The following is a 17022-nucleotide window of genomic DNA, read 5'->3' on the forward strand; positions in this document are numbered from 1 at the left end:
AATATTTCAGCTCATCAAGTGACAACTGTTGGTACAGCTCAGAGCCTATATCTTTCAACATCGACACAACAGTGCTTTCCCTTTGACTTGGAAGAATGAATTTAATGAGGTTCAGACACAGATCAGTACCTGAATCACACACATGCTTCCTGGCCTGTCCACACACACACACGTCTCCATAAGGAGAAGTGGGGCCGCTGGGGAACCACAGAGCCACTCCGTTAGCTAATGCTCTTGTGATGGACGTGGCCGCATCTGCGCGTTTCTTCGCAAGGTGCAGCTGCACAAGGCAGCTCCGAGCCTGAGCCCGCATCTCCCGGGATCATCCCTCCCAGCATGTGATGGGCAAGTGTGCACCCCCCGGCCCAGCCACCGCAGCCGTGTCCTCACCTGTGCATCATGGCAAGGACTCGTTTAAGGGCAAAGCCGAGAGCAAGCTGCTAGCTGCCAGGGTTGCCAAGGCATGGGACATCCCTCCAGTCAGGTCCAGAACCCAGTAAGGAGAGTCTCCTGGCCACTGGAAAACTGTCATCATGGTCTATTAACAAGCAGAAACCCAGTTGCTGGCAGACACCTCCAGAAGGGGAGACCAGGCGCAGGTGCTGCGGTCGTGAGCTGTGTTGGAAAGGTCTTTTGGGGGTAAGGGTGAGGAATTACAAGTTAAAACACTCTCAGGTTGGACATGGTGAGCACACCGGCCCCTCGGAAAGCGCCTACATTAAGCATCCTTCCTGGGCTGCTGGCGAGGGTCCAGGGCAAAAAAAACCCCCTCTGTGTTCAGGCCGGCTGAAAAAATGTGAGTTTTCTCCAAAAGGTTGGAGCAAAATGAATGAGGGATCGAGCCATCCCTGCCAGCAGAAGGCCGGAAATCAGATCCGTGAAGGAATTTACAAGAGCCGCTTACTCCATTATGAATGTCGATTTATCCCATGTTGCCGCCCAAGCTGCGGGCTGTGTGGAGGCACCTGAGTGCCAGGGCTGACACTGCAGTTTAAGAAACCTGACCGAGTGCAGCCATATTCCCCATTTAGCATCAGACTGGGGAGCACAGATGTTAATTAACTTTAGGGCTTAGCTCTCCAGAAATGCCTCTGAAGAAAAGCACATTTACCCCCCAGGAGGCCGTTGTCCAGATTTTTGTGTTTTATTTAACTCCAAATTTTTAAGGCAAAACCCCAGCTTTTTGTTCATCTTCCCTGATAACAGACTCCTTGTGTTTTCTGCACAATAAAAAGCTTATAAATAAAATACCAACATGGATGTCACACAGAAATTATCTGGAGGGGATTAGTGTACGTTCTGGAGAATAAAAGGAGCCAGCTGCATTATTCATAGTGAATAAATCAGCCCTTTTCCGGTTTGGGAGCAGACCCTGAAACTTGTGGAAGCTCTTGGGATACGTTCAGGATGGGAATAACTAATTTAATTCATTAGACCTTCTGTTGCTGTTTGTGATTTGTCCCACAAGTCACACATGATTGGTGCTATTCCTCAGTGGCCTGGTGAATTTTTTTTATTTAAGGCAATGACAAACACTGGCTACAGGACGGCTGCTGCCCTTCTCCATGTACCTGACCTCAACGCCGTGCGAACACGAGCAGCTCTGTGGGAAGCAGACCCTCCCCTAGCACAGGAATGGGCTCAGATGACCGTTCCCGAGCATCAAGGAGTCAAGAGATATAAGCACTCTCCAAGCAAATGAGTATTTGGGAAGATGTTATAAATGCACCACCAGCTCCAGCAGCGCTGAGCCATCACTCAGACACGGAAACTAACAGCCAGAAAAAGCACTGGGGCCCTTAGTGAGCAATACCCATTTCCCAACACTTTAAATTTCTACAATATACATCTTTATCAGGGACCACGACGCGACCTAGCTCATTACATGAGCGCGTGTCCTGTGCAACTTCAGTAGATTTATGCTGATGCCTGACTCTTGCTGCACCCCGGGCAGGCCAAGAAGAGCGTGCAGTCCTTGGCAGAGCACTGCAGCATGCTTCCAGCACTGCAAACCGCCCTGGAAGTGGGTGCATCTGGGCCATTGCCTCCTAGACAGAAGATTTGTGAAGCATTTTTAAGTCCTTTCAGTTGAGAAGTGCTGTGCAACTGCTGGAGTCTATTATTATCAGGGAAGAAGGGGGAGAGGTAACAAATTTCTTTTACCTATGGGCTTATCTTGTGCTCCAGAGCAACACATTCAAGCATTTTAAAAAGTGTGCCGTTCTCATTTCATTTCCTTCCTACTTATTCCAAAGCAGCCAAAGCTAAGCATAATCAAGACTTAAGTGTTCCTCAGAGCCAGACAATTATTACCAGTCTCGGTTTCCCCATCTATTAAGAAGAAATGAAGATATTAACGCAAGCCTTGCATTGGGACACCAGGGCTGTAACCCAGGGCTCCCTGCCGTGGCTCCCACACTAATTCCCTCCTGACAAAGCACAGCCACCGTTCTTCAGGAGCAGTGGAGATGCCTCAGACTGCCCAAGGGCTCCCTGCAAGGGTGACTTAGCCCCGTTAGGGCTTTTGTAGAGCCCAGCTCCTCTCTTGGGGATTGTTGCCCCGCTGCTGGGACAGCTCAGCCGTTCAGGAGCAGCTGCCAGCTTGCTGCTCACTCTGGTAACACGACATCGATGGGGACTGTACTCAGAGAGCTGCGATGCAGCAGCTCAGCCACCCGCAGCTCTGCGTGGGGAGGAAGCAATCCTTGGAAGAGGGTTGTGCAGACAACCACTGCCTCCTTGCACCCACGAGCAAAGGCAAGAGTGCCCCAGGTCGCCACGCTGGCTTTGTCACAGCAGCCCCCTTCCTCACTGCTACTCCCTGTCAGCTTTAACTCTGAAAGCTAAAACTCCCTCCCGGGCTCCTCGAGATTCACATGAAAGCAGTCAGTGGGGAGTTCTCTTCATTCATGCTGGGCTTATACTTCTAAATTATAAAGTGTGTCAAATGAGGATTTAATTTATATTTAACAAGACAACGTTTGTAAATTAATTATTCATCAGCTGATAACGAATAAACATTTCCCCCCTCCCTCCCTCCCCGTTTTGCACAGTGTTTTCACAAATGCACCATACATGCAAATGTATTAGATCTATTCTGCAGTACTTCAGACGTGGGAAAATATGTTCTTCATCCTCAATTTCGTTAGTGTGTTGCATGGTAACTAATGCAGCCAAGCACAGCATTATGAATTTAATAGTGCGCAGCATCTCCTTCCTAAGCAGGGAAGGGGGGAATATTCAACACGTGTATTTGGACATAACATCTTCAGGTTCCAGCCCCCTGCTCACAGGCAGAAATAAGGAAATGATTTGCTGTAATGATGGAGGCAGGAGCTTAGCCCTACCCCCTGGAAATCACAGGCACTTCTGAGGCAGCAGAATCTGTCCCCTGGTGAATGACAGAGGCCAATTTTGCTCTTTCCATCTTTATTATCATTAAGTAATGAGATTGAGGTGGTGCACAAAGCCGGCAGAAGAGCTGTCGTCAAGTGTTGCTACAGAATTGGGCACACAAGGGCATCTCCTCACACATACCGAAGAGAAGAGTCTCCAGCATCTGAACGAGCCCTGACTGCACCTCCTCTGAGCCCAGACACCTGAAGAGGTAACCAAGGCAGGTCCCGGGATGAGTGGCACATCTCCACTCACTTTGGCCAGGAGGCGACCACAGTGCTTGAGCTGTGTTCTCAGTGTTCAATAACTTGAGCCTCACGCTTGGTTTTGTGCAAAAAAGGAAGAAAAGAACATTCAGCTCTGACCTCTGGGAGGAATCTAAGAAGCTCGGGGCAGGACTTGCTCCATTCCCAAGCTCGGAGCCATGCTGGTTCTCATGGACACTTCACGGACATCCTTAGGACTGAAAGACACTCAGCCCCCATAGTTGGCAACCGCTTTACTTCTACAGCATCATTTCCTGAGAGTTAAGCATCCCTAAGGGAAGGTGCCCTTAACATCAGTTAAAGCTATAACCTGTAGAAATGGAGCCATTGTAAGACAAAACCAGGAGCAAATCCCTCCAGCAAACAACCAGTCAGCAGAAAATTTGAACCAAGTCTCTGCCATTGGCCCCTGTTGCTGCAGCCCTCCCTGGCACCTCTTCCCACAAACATGCTTGGAGAACCAAGGTGGGTTTTTACACCAGACTCAACTTAGCGATAAGCCAAGGACACCTAAACACTGTCTGTGCTAATGGGAATCTAATTGGGCATCCAGATCTGCGACACAGCTTGGAGAGCTGCCGCGCTGTGGGCGATAACTCATCTGGCTTGAGGTGCTGCTGGCTGGCACCCAGCGGCAGCAGGCAGCTCTGGAAGGGCTCGTGGCCAAGCGCATCCTTTCCCTGATGGTGTAAACACAGCTTTCTACTGCCCTGAGGAGTGCCAAGTGCCCCAGTTCCACCCAAAAACAACAGGTTCGTGGCGATGGGGAGGAAATCCCAATCCATGCAGTGACAGGAGCAAACAGCTGTGGGACCTGACGGTCCTACTCTTCTGCACTCTTCTCTCTCTCAGCCCATCCTCTTTCAGCCAAGGCCCATCCCACTTCTATCATTTAACAATCTCCTAGCTTTATTTCTGGTTACTGCCACATTTTGGCTGGCAGAGCACAGAGGGTCCTTTCCCCAGGGAGGAGAGAATGTAAAATTTGCTCAGCTACCTAAATGGGAAACAAGACTGCCATTCTGGTCAACCAAAGATACCAGGAAATCACTTTACATTTCTTCCCCCTCCCAACCCGACTGCCTTCTGCTGACTCCTGACTGTTAAGGCTATTTTATGACAAGTGATTGATGAGGGTGATGCAGAATTCACACCCAGCACAGGGCATTTTCAAATAACCTATTCATTTTTTAAGGACCGGAATCAGTTTTGTATCCTGACATGATTTATCATTTGGAGGTTGAGCAGCGGCTATGCAGGGCCAGCTTCCAAGCCCTGACAGAGCACCAGCAGGCTGAAGGCAGCAGTTAGTAGTTAACCCTTTGAGGGGTGAGCAGAAGATCACAGGACACCAGTATTCAACCTACATTGTTTAAGTTGAAGCCGCCTATTCCACCAGCATGTCAGCCCATCCTATAGCCTTCAGCTTCAGATGCACAGACCACGCTGGTCCAAGCTAATAGCCACAATAATGCTGCTGTCTTTCTTAAAAGCAGAACTAGGATTTATCTTCTACACAGCCTGGCTACATGAAGGAGAAATACTTATGTAAGATGCTGTCATCACAATGCACCTAAAAGAGATCAATGGGACATTTCCCCTCTAGTGGGCCTTCCAGCCTACGTGAGCCTCTGTATCTGCAGCAGAGAGAAATCTCACCACGGGCTCAGGAGAGATCTAGCTCTGCATCAAATTCTGGATCCCTTCTCTTGGAAATGTGTATTTCCTCAAGTTGTGCATGGGAAAAGGGAAAGATCAGGCATGTGGGACAGGCCTGAGAGCTGGGAGAAGGCAGAGCTGCTCAGGTTGGGAGAAGCTATATAAAAAGGGACAAAATGGGAATGACATGTCCCCAGCAAAGACAATCTGTATCATGTGTTTGATGCTAGCCTGCCAATGGCTGGCATGACCCACAGAATGACTTAATTCACTGCATCAGCATGGAAAAGCAAACAAACATGAAACAAGTGGGCAAAGCAGCCAGTTCTAGAGGTGACACTGCGGCAGCTTTGTCACAGCCCTTTTCTCTTGCTTCAGGAGACACTACAGCAGGATGCACCCTCTCTCATGAGCAGGGGGGGCATATTCAAAGTACAAATGGCAGAAAGCTGCCATCCAAGGCTACAAGACCTGGGTCTAGCTGTCCTCAGTACCTTTAATATCAGTCCAGCATCTCAGGGAGAAAGGTTTTAAAGCTCAAGGGCATCACAGATTCAAGCTTAGGAAGTTACCTAAGGGGATGGGGAAGGAGAGATGTCCATATAGAGTCGGCCTGGGGAGTCATATGGAAGTGTCTTCAGATCACTGGTGACTGTTGGGACCCAAGAGGAACCCCTGGACTTGTAGCATCTGGGCACTTTGGAGAGACAGTGCAGCCAGTTGTGACTGATGCCACAACAGTCTCTGCGCTGAGTGGTTTCCTCACCGGCCTGAGCATCTCCTCGCCATGCCATTCCCACAAACAGCAACACCTTCCACAGATGGGAAGGCTGCAGATGGGCAGATCAGCCCTGTGGCAGCAGCTTCCCCAGCCGAGCCCTGCAGGCAATTCCAAGTGCCAGTCTTGCTGTCACACTCCCAGCTCGCATTAAGTGTGCTGGCACCCCCTGGGATCCTGTGCAGTCCTGCAGCCCCACCTCAGGAAGCATAAAAGCTTCTGCTGACTCTTAGAAAGAGCTAAACATGTGGCTTGAGCTGCTCTAGGAATGGTCAGGGCTGTCTTCAGCAGCACTCTCCCATACGATTCTCTGGTGTCTAGTAAGAGTTGGGTTCACACAACAGTTTTTCCCCTCAGTGGGGATGGCTGTTGTCACCGCATCTTGTTTTCACAAAAGTACTGGAGATGCTGAATATGCCTGAAGCTCCTGTACCTGCAGCCATATATGGTTGGTATTAGCCCACTGGATCTAAAATACTGAAAGACTGGGGTGGACGTACGTACGTTCTCACATACCCATCACCATGGCATAAGCTGTGTTTCTTAGGAAACCAGACTAGCAGCAGTGCCTGGTATCTCTGTTTAGGAGAAGAGATGAACTCTGGATGCAAGACTGGATTTTATAAGCTACTTCCTACCGCTGCCACCTGCATGGCTATGCAGTGCTCCTGCAACAGGGAGGAGAGCAGAGCTTCCAGCAGGGGTGGAGAGGGGTAAAGTGAATGGATGAGAAGGAAGGAGAAGGAATGACGACGTGCACTGTGGTTTTGCATGGTTTTCTTGGCATATTCTTGGGCAGTGCAGAGCAGATGGGACAGCCACCTATGACACGACACTTATGCTCTACCTCCAGGCACAGCAGTGGCCGGGGAGGTGAGTACACCCAGCCCCTGCAGCCTTTTCCCCGCACCGCTGCTCTTACATCGCTGTGGCTTCACGTCCACACACCCGCACGGGATGAAGGAGCTTGCGGTACCTGCAGGCAGCCAGGGACGACATCCACATGGCTTGGGCTTGGTTCTCCTGGAGGCGGGGCTCACAGGAACAAGGAAAGGAAATTGTTTTGCCTTGAGGCCGTCCCTGCTGGTGCACTCGTCTGCAAGCGAGCACCCAGCCAGGTGCCCCGTCTGGTGGCTTGTGAGCAGGCGCTGCTCGGAGGCACATGCTCAGCGGTGGCCAGTCAGAAGGGCTGCTTCAAAATGCTTTCTGGAGTGGAAGTGGTTCTACAACTACAGTGCCATCCCTCTATCCCCAGAGGGGTTTGTTCAGTGGAAATTTTCTACTTGGGAAACCAAAAATAACATGCCGATCCCAAGAACTTTCTTTTTTTGGTTTAAGGGGGCTGGTTTTGTTTCTGCTCTGTTTTGCATCGAGAGAGACAAGAAAAGCCAAATTGTCCTGGCTGTGTACCTCTCCTTTGTCCTCTCCACTCCACTGCCCAGTGGACCAAAGAAGTCTTTCAAAGCCTGACAGCAGTCAGGTTTGTTTCTTGCTAAAAAAAGAGTTAAAAAATGACTTCACAGAGAAAATAAGAATGGCAGTTTCCTGTGAAAAACAAATAATCAACAGCTGGTCTCCAGTGCATGGCCTGGAGGCTCTTCAGACCAAAGAGCATCTCTCTTGAGTGTCTCTGCAGCTCCTGGTACAGTGGGGTCCTGAGCCATGAGCCACTATCGCAGTTGTGGTGGCATCAGTCTAAGGCGCTATGTACCGAAGAAGAGCCGTTGGACCCAAAGCACCCTGCTTGTCCCTCCACAGCACTGCAGCCCAGGCCTGGGCACCCAACTTTCACACCATCAGACCACTGCTATGGAAACCATCTCCAGATGCCTATTTCAGTCCTCCTGGGAAGCGTACTGCTCCCCCTCCCAGCCACCACCACGCTGCCTCAGCCAGGGCAGCGCAACTTGCCCTGAGCGTCCCGGTGCCCACACGCTTCCCAGGCAGGAGAGGGCAAAGCCGCCAGGCAGAGGTGTCTGTCCACACATTGCCAGTGGAGACAGCATCATCATCCTCCTCCTCCTTGAGCCTGTGATCATGCTGAGCTCACCAAGGGCACTTGAGGATGTTGCTCCAAACCAGGGATGGCTGTCAAGCCTTTCCACCTCTAGCTATCATGAGATCAGACCACCTCTTCCCAAGGGCAAGGAGACAAATCCACCTCCTCTCATGACTATACCACCTTCACACCATGTCTAGCCAGCATGGCACAACCTGCCAGCAGCACTGGGTCAGTCACGTCCCATGCCCTCCGTTGCAGCAATACCACAACCCTGCAGCGACAGCACCACTCACCATCTGGATGACAGACACTGGCCCAATGCTGTTCACGTAGATATCCACATCGATAAACGTGGGTTTGACTGTAAAGAAAATAAAATAGGTACAGATGAGCTGGGGCTAGGATCATTTGTGAAGGGCTGAGGACAAGGGGAGCATCTGGGATCAGCATGGCTCCATCTCACCAAAAATCCCAACCACAGCAGCCACAAAAGCATGGAAAACACAAGACACAGCCAGGCCTGGCCACCACTGGTGACCGCAGGGAGCTCTAGGGGACACTTACTGCCAATGTCAGGCCTCAGCTTGTTGTCATAGTTCTTCAGCAGCGAGTTGAGGATCTGTGTAGCATCAGTCTCCTGTGCCTTGGGGGTGAGGACCCAGGTTTTATTGATGCTGAGGTAATCGTAATCGTATTCCTCTGTGCTCTCACACCTGAAGCAGAGAGACAAAAGAGGAGAGACATCACTGTGGCAGCTCTCTGGGTGCTCCGTGGGAGTAGGGGCAAAGCTGGGTTTCAGATATAGTAAAGGAGGAGGATGCAGTGCTGCTAAAAGGCAGAACATAAGGAGCTCAGGGCCCTCCTCTCACCCATGCTGCTAAGAAGACACAACTCACCTGGAGCCTTTGCTCATTTCAAGGTCCCCAGCCATGCCACCAGTGGTCAGGAGGGCAGGCATGGGGTGCTCCTCATCCTCCCAGCCCCCTCTGGAGACATACTGCTCATCCCCAAAGCGTGGGAGCCAGTCCCTGCCCTCCTCTGCCATGTTCCTGCCCCCAGCAGTTCCTGCTCCCGGAGCTGCCTGTTAACCCCACATACCTCTCAGCTGCTCTGCCTGCCACCTTTCTGTAAACAGCGATGACGCTTCCTCTGCAGAAGAAGACAGTGACCAAATAGCATTTTTGGGGAGCAAGGCGTTTACAATAAAATCCTTTCAGAGAAAAGAGGTCCTAAAACCACCAAGCAGGCAGCATACACTTCTGGCTTGCCAGGAACCCAGCCATCTGCCCTGCACAGATCCTCCAAAATTAAAGCCTTAGGCAAATTCCTCTGTCCTCAGGCCAAGACCTGGCACAGCCCATTCTCTAGATTCAACAACCCTTCTTCCCCAGCCTTTGGCATGCGCTCCCATTTAAAGATGCTCCATCCTCCTGATCTTCCAGTTCCAAGCCAGGCAAGGAAAGCTTGCATCCCCCCTTGGACACGATCCACTTAGCAACAGTTTCTCCCACCACCTTTCTAAACCTTTTGCACCCCTCCCTTTTCCTAAAGGAGTTTTCCTAAACCCTCTAATTAAATTAGGTCCACATGGTCTCCTGGGAAATTCTAACCACCTGCTGCTGCTCTGGGCAGCTCATTCACAAGATTGTCCCCGGAATGACACAGCCATATGTGGGGGAGGACGCCGAGAAATCCCGCACCTGGCACACCCCCCTGAACGTCTGCCATGTCCGTGTGTCACCGGCTCCAGCGCCAGAAGGGGTCTCGCAGCAGGAGCTGCCACTGTGTCGACACTTCCCAGCTGGAGCCTCCAGCTCAGAGGTGCCGTCAGGCACCACCAATACACATCTCCCTTCAGTGCCTGGGGAGGCAGAGCCTGGCAAAGGTACTTGAAGGGGGAAAAAAGGCATTAAATTGACATGTTGCAGTCAATTTATCAGATGCTTCTCTTTTAAAACCCCAGGTAAAACTTGCTTTCACAATCACTTTAAAGCTCCTCGCATCTCCTTGGTTTTCAGGCACCGGGATGTGTGCCCCGACAAGTGCTGGGCTGCGTGCGGCTGCATTAGGTATTGGTTCATCAGCTTGTTTCCTGTCTGATTGCACTGCACCTTCTAACGATGCTTAAGGAGGTCTTAAGCAACACTGTCAGGATGCACTTCCCTATGTGAGCAGCTGCAGCCAGGGCTCACCTGGCTGTCGAAATGCAGGCGAGCAGGCAGCTCCGCGGCAGCCAGCAGCTGCAGGAGGCTCAGGGACCACCCCTGCGCCCACCAGAAAGCTGGGCAGAGCTGAGATCTGGAGCTGGCCCCACTCCTGCGGGGCACAAAGAGGGACACGTGTCTGCCAACAGCCCAGCTCAGGCCAGGGGAAAGCAATCCTATCTGCCTTCCCTTGATGCCAGTGTTTTGGGCGATGCAGGCTGCCTTTAGCGGAGTGGGAAGAAGCTGCTCCAAAACCTTCTCTCAGTGTTCCATTGACCCTACTTGAAGTCATCTCAAGACAGCTCACCTGCCAGCACCCAACTCTGTGTGTCCCACTGCCCTGCCAAAATCCAGTTCCTGCAAGCCGTAAGGCCACAGTAGAGCCCAAAACACCCCTCCAGAGCCGAATAAAACCAGGCTGGTTCCTCTGACTTCAGCCTTCTGGCTTCTCACCATTTAGAGTCGCTGATTAACACTCTAACGCTTGGGGTAGCATTTCCAGGGAGTCACATCCCTATTACAGATGCAGTGACACTACCAAAAATATGCTTTTTGCTAATGCAGCTAATCCGGGACTACTAAACCATACTAAGCCATTTTAGCATAAGCAAGCCAGCTTTTGCTGGAGAAAATATGCTTTTGCTGGGTGTCTGTGCACACACAGACACACACACTAGCTCTTGCTGGTCAGGGGTGTGACCCTCATGCCACCCTGTGCAAGCCCCTGCCTCCTCACCAGTCTCTCTTCCCAGTGGCCCCACTTCAAATCAAGAAGGGAGGAGTCCAGCAGCTATTGCAGAGGAGAGAAATTAAGGTGACGTGTCTGTGTCCCCCTACAACCGCTAATGGAAATGTCACACTGCAAACCCGCAGCGATCCCCAACGCGCTGTGAACAGTCGCTGGCCCGGCGGCTCCGTCTCCTCATGCAACTGGCTTGGTGACAGGGGACAGCCAGTTCTCATAAGTCTTGTGCAGCCAGGAGGAAAGACAGAGCCACGTTTCCCCACCTCTGCTTGCTGGAATGTCAAAACACCACTCCTGCGCTTGGCCACAGGGCTGGGATGCAGCTGTGAGTGTGGGCAGGGGGCAGGCAGGGGGGATGACAGCAGGGTAGAGCTGGGGACATTGCGAGGAAACCCCTGGTCTGACAGATGTGGTTGGGGCCGTGGCAGCTCCCGCTGGTGCCCAGAGCAGGAGGCCTGCATGGCAGGGAGGTGTCCTTTCGGATGTGCTCACATATATGGATGGAGTTGGACAACCCTCCTTGGGCAACCCTTGGCATTACAGCAGGACAGCGCTCTGCCTTGCCTCCCTAATTCTGTTTTACTCAAGCAGACACCTGTTTTGCTGAGGTTTCCAACCATACTGGTGGTCAAAGTAAAAGCCACCCGAAGAGCTGATGGCTGGCTCCCTCCCCCCAGTGCCCAAGCTGTCCAACAAGGTTTCCCTTGGCAGGAGGAGGGGAAGAGCAACATGTGCCACAAGCCCTTGAAGACACTTCTGTTCCTTGCTTGACCAGGATGCATTCCCACTACTATCTGACACTGGTAAAATTTTGTACTGACACCTGCACCCACTGGGGAGGTGACACACACCCTCTCAGCCATCGCTCGCCCTCAGTCGGAAGCGTCCTGGAGCGGATGTAGATGCTGGGGCTGTGACTGTCCAGCCCCTCTGCAGGTGCAGCTCAAAGCCTCCCCTGCTCCCAAGGATCAAACAGCAGCAAAATACAAGAACAACATTTTTAGCCACCCATCCCACAGGGACATTCAGGCAAATTAAATTAGAAGCAGAATTTAAAGATGAGGGCTCACTAAACTGTATCATACCAGTTTCACATGTGTTTGTACCTCTCCTTTCACATCACACTCCGTGAAGCCCCAATGGTCAAGCCTACACAGTTTCAACCATCTGCCAAGCCCAGCTTTCTGGTGGTGCAATGCTGTGCAGGGATCCTGCCTTCAGGGCTCAGACTTGGGTGCCTTGGTCCCACGTGAGGCAGTACCCCGGGGAATGCTGGTGAATTAGGCTCTGTGGTGGGGGGACCGTCTGGGGAGTGCTGAGTCACCCAGCACGAAGCATCCAGCCCACTCCAGCACCAGGGCATGGGTCTTGCAGCTTTGTGCCAGGAAAAGAGTTCACACACATGTGGCACCTGATCCGAGCTCCTCACCCCAGCACCCACCATCCACTGTAGGGCAGGCGAGATTCACCCCCCGCAAGCTGCAACTGGGAAAAACGCAGGGAATGCAGAGCGAGACACTGATACAACTTGCTCCTTTCCTCCTTCTCCCACAGGCTTCCTCTCCTGATCCATCACCCCCACAACACACAGAGACACTGCTCCTGGCAAAGCAGGGCTCAGGGAAGAAAGAGACATGAGGTGCTGGGCAGGAGGGAACCCGGGCCAGCTACTGGGGGAAATCTTCCCGCTCAAGGGCATGTGAATACACGATTTAACTGCTCCTCCGTGTGATCTGCCAGCTTACGTCTCAAACGCAGAGCTCCTGGCAGCGCGCTGCAGGGCTGGTAGGGCACAGGAGCTGGGGCCACCAGGGAACCCCCTCTCGGCCCTCAAATGCCCCTTGGCCCCAGCACGCTGGCAAGAGGCAGGTGTCAGGGCACGGGGCCGTGGGGTGGCTCTGGCTGCCCTGACCCCAGGAAGGCCAAGCCCTGGAGAAACCGCAGCGGGGACGGACTTTGTGCCTGCACCCGAGGTCGGGAAGCCTCGGCAGAGCAGACCATTAGTAGCAGGATCCATGCTCCGTGTCCCTGACTGCATTCGTAATACGATTTGATCGGCTTTAAGGCAGCTTATTCTGCCAATTAGCTTCAGCCAGTAAAATCCCTCTTCCCCCGAGCCCTGGGGGCAACAATCTGCTGACAACATGTTCTTTCCCCGATGTAGCCATTAAACTCACCAGCAGGACTAAGAATTGTAAAAAAAAAAAAAAAAAAAAAAAAAATTTAAAAAAAGGAAAAAGAAACTTAAAAATCCCTTGTGCGTGGGGCCTTTCATCGCTGTTTACAGAAAAGCGCTACGAATGCTGGCCCTGGGAGAGAACCGTCATCTGCCAGCCCCGCGCCTCCGCTCGCCGGCTCGGCCAGCGGGCCGGTGGCACCGGGCCGGCGCCGGTAGCCAGGGCTGGGACCTGGGGCCAACCTGTAGAGCGGGGCAGGAGCCCGCGCTGCCCCCTCCTCCTCCGTGCCCGGCTGCGAGCCCTGCGGGGGCTGTCGGGGTGCCAGGGGATGGAGTGCAGGGAGGAGGGGGGGCGAGCTCCATCCCACCCAGCCTGACTGAGTGGAAATGCCCCGGTGCTGGATGGAGCCCCCAGGAGGTGCCGAGCTCCCTCCGCTCCTGCTCTGGGCACCCCCAGAGGCGGCTCAGCCCCCGGCAGGATTCAGCCTGCGAGGTGCTAGAAAACGGGATGTCCTCCGGATTGCCGGCAGGCGAAGGGGGGTGGGGGGGGCCGGGGTGCAAAGGACGTGCAGGCACCAGGTGCTGCCGCGACCAAACCTGAGCCTGCCTCGGCGCCGGCTGGAAGGAATCGCTGGGGGCACAGGGGTGCCCAGACCCCCGCTGAAGCCGGGCTGGGGGTGGCGCGGGGGGAGACGCTGCCGTCTCCAGCCCCCTCCCCTCCCGTTGCCCCGACGGGTAACCTGAGGCGGGGCGGGGGCGTCCCGGGCGGCGGGGGAGCTCACCTGGCGCGCAGGACCGGCCCGAGGGCCAGGCAGAGCAGCAGCACCGTCCCGGGCATCTCGGCGAGGCGAGGACCGGCCCCGGGGGGAGGCTCAGCGCGGGGCCGGGGCGGGGGCGGCGGCGGGGCCCCCCCGCTGCCCGCTGCGCCGCGCTCCAGCCCCGCCGCCGCCCGCCCGGCTCCGCGCTCCGCGCACCGCTCCGCGCCGCCGGGGAGGAAGGGGAAAGTTGGGCATCTCTTCTCCGACTCGGCGGCGGGGAGGGGCTCGGCGCAGGGTCCTACCTCCCCGCGCAGGGGCTGGCTCCCCCCGCGCCCCCCCGAGGGCTGAGCGCCAGCGGGGGGGCGCGCACGGCAGAGTCAAACCCGCGCATCTGCCCGCCGCCCCGCTGCCGGGGAGCCAGCACCGTCAGCTGCTGTAAGGATCTCGCTCTCCCCCTCTGCGTAACGAGGCGCCTGCTTTCTCTTAATAGTAGCCTTTTTTTTTTTTTTTTTTTTTTTTTTTATGCACGACAGTTTGGGGGTTTTTCTTTGAAAAAAAAAAAAAAAAGAGTGGGCAATTATCGGTAAAATATTCAAGGCGCCAGCCCCTGCTGGGCTGAGCTGCTCGGGGGATGCAGCCGGGAGAGGGTCCTTTCCTACCTGTTGGGGCTGCCGTCCCGCAAATAAAAAGGTGGGAGGGTGCATGGGTAGGAGCTGTGGGACAGCCAGGGGCCACGGGAGGGCTGTGGGCTGTCAGCCTGTCGCTCTCTGCTCTCACGGTTTGCCAAGCTGTGCTTGGGTATTTCTTTTCGCTGCTGGCATCCGACTTGTCAACAGGAATCACAGATTCCTTCTTGGGGAGTTTTGAGTGAGAGCTGCTCGGAACCGACTTTGTTACAGCTACATGAGGTACCAATAATTGTCCTTTGCCATCCGGTTACAGCCGTGAGTTGCGGGAACCCATCCCAGAGAGGCCTGGTCCCGCGTCTCCCAGAGGGTCTGGTAACACTGATGACAAATGGGGATTTGATGCCACCCCTCTGGAGTGGAGTGGCACCATCCCTGGAACTGGAATGGGACTGTGGACAACTGACTCTGTAACTGCTGGCCCTGTCACAGCCCTCCCGCACCAGCACGGGCAAATCTCTGTGCCTGCAGCCTGCCGGACCCACTGTCTCACTCACTCGCCTCGGCAGGATGGCGACGTGCCCAGTCCCTTGGCACGTTGGCTGCCTCAGAGCCGGGACCAGCCTCGGTGGGGACGAGGAGTGCTACGGGAGTACAAGCAGTAAATAACAGCAGCACACCCGGGTGGTTTTTCAGGGCTCTTCCTACGCAGCCTCTCCCTTGCTGATTCTTGCAATGATCACCTTAAGCCCTCAAAGCATGAGATCTGAGCAGCCTCAAACCATAGGAGCCAGCTGCAGGCACCGCAGCTCCGAGATGTCATTTCCCTGTAACGGAGTAGCTGCAGATCATGTTTCCTTTATTACATGCTAAGAAGCCAGCTCTGGGAATGGCAGAGTTTACAGGAAGCACATGTCGAAAGAGTAAATAATGGATACCGAAGCAGCAGTGAAGGTGAAAAGAGCCCTTTAGGCTTCAAAGCAAGCCACTGCATTGCCCCCTGAAGTTTTTCAGGGATCCAGATGGAGCTGCGAAAGGTGCAAGAGCAGCCGCAGGGAGGACGTAGCTGTCGAGGACTCCGGTCATGAACAGATCACAGAAAATCCAGGGGTTCATATGTGTGCTCTCAGCTCCCCCTCAAGACGCAGGATGTGAAGTGGTATGTGGGGAAATTCATGGGACTGATTTCTTTTGGCCACCCCTTCCTGCTACCTGAGAACTGATTGATGTGAGGAGGACTGGTGCTTGGAGAGCTGGAGATGGTCTGAGCAGAGCTAGGGAACCACAACCCCCATGATGATGTAGTTCTGGGGATACCTTCCAGGCAGGTGCATGCACCGGGAGCATCCGAGCAGCCGTCCTCCCCACTCTTCTCCATCTACAGTGGTCTCTTGTCATAACTGGCACCAAGTCTTTGACTTGGACCAAGGATAAGCATGAAGCACGTCAGTGGTGTAGGAAAGCAAGGGGAGAGTGCTGCTCTTCAAGGAAACACCTTATTTATCAACAGCACAGGCTCAGCCAGGGAGAAACCCATTTCAAATCCACAGTGAACAATTTAGACCAGGAAAACCCACCCTCAGTCCAAATGCTGGGAAGGACAAAATGTCCTGCACTGGTGTTTTGGGAGGAAGCAGCCCCTATTTTCCACTTTGAAGAGACATTTATTTTAAGGTCTACTGTCAGAGGATTCTCCTAACTTAAACAGATGAAATGTTTTATTCAAGATGCTTTCTGTCCCTTCTGGTATTTCAGTTTAACCGGCAAACTAATAAAACCTATTATTTACAGAGTCCTCATGAGCACAGAGCCTGGGGGCCATGTTGCCACAGTAAACGAGGGTTTGTCGTCCTCACTGCGGGATTTAGCTCTGGGAGATGAGGAGACAGGTCCAGCCCTGGCCCAGGATCCCAAACCTTGAAGGGTTGGCAGTGCTTTCAGAGGGAGCCTCCCCACAGCCAGAGAGTCCTGTACGGGTCTGGGCACATCTGCAACCCTTTCTGAATCCCACTGTGCTCTCTCAAATGCTTCTTTGCAGTTTCAGTCATGAAATCTGTGCTGGTGGCTGGTGTTTGTGACTGCAGGCTGGAGCAGCAGGTGAAGGCAGGAGGACACGCTCTGCCCTCCTCTTCCTTGTGCGAGGAGCTGGTCACTCCTTGCTTCAGGCAATGCCAAAGACAAGGATTGTCTTTTTCCAAGGAGACTGCTCTCCTGGGCTGTGTCAGGAGTGCTGGACTAAGGAAAAATAAATACAAGTGAAGAAAAGTATTAACTCAAGGTGTTTAGGAGCTGGCTTCTGAGAAAACCCAGGCTCTTGGCCTTTGCAAAATCCTCCTCAGATAACTTCCAAGCGTGGAGGAGCAAAGTGACCCACAGCAGGGCTGGAGTACCCTGGGCAGAGACAGATCCCAC

The 17022-nt window shown here is 53.5% G+C and overlaps 1 protein-coding gene across 1 annotated transcript in view; it reads right to left on the bottom strand.

Moving 5' to 3' along the window:
- The window catches only part of LOC141964459 (gamma-aminobutyric acid receptor subunit gamma-4), a 42866-nt gene extending 28500 nt beyond the window's left edge, over positions 1 to 14366 (bottom strand). Inside the window, exons 1-3 of the mRNA XM_074914863.1 lie at positions 14009 to 14366; positions 8666 to 8814; positions 8395 to 8462 (exon numbers count right to left, since the gene is read on the bottom strand). Of these exons, the coding sequence (XP_074770964.1) occupies positions 8395 to 8462; positions 8666 to 8814; positions 14009 to 14064 (273 nt within the window). The 5' untranslated portion in view covers positions 14065 to 14366. The remainder of the gene's footprint in view (positions 1 to 8394; positions 8463 to 8665; positions 8815 to 14008) is intronic.
- Between the last annotated feature and the right edge of the window lie 2656 nt (positions 14367 to 17022).

This window comes from Athene noctua, chromosome 11, assembly GCF_965140245.1.
Source record: "Athene noctua chromosome 11, bAthNoc1.hap1.1, whole genome shotgun sequence".
In the NCBI taxonomy this organism is placed as follows: Eukaryota; Metazoa; Chordata; class Aves; order Strigiformes; family Strigidae; genus Athene; species Athene noctua.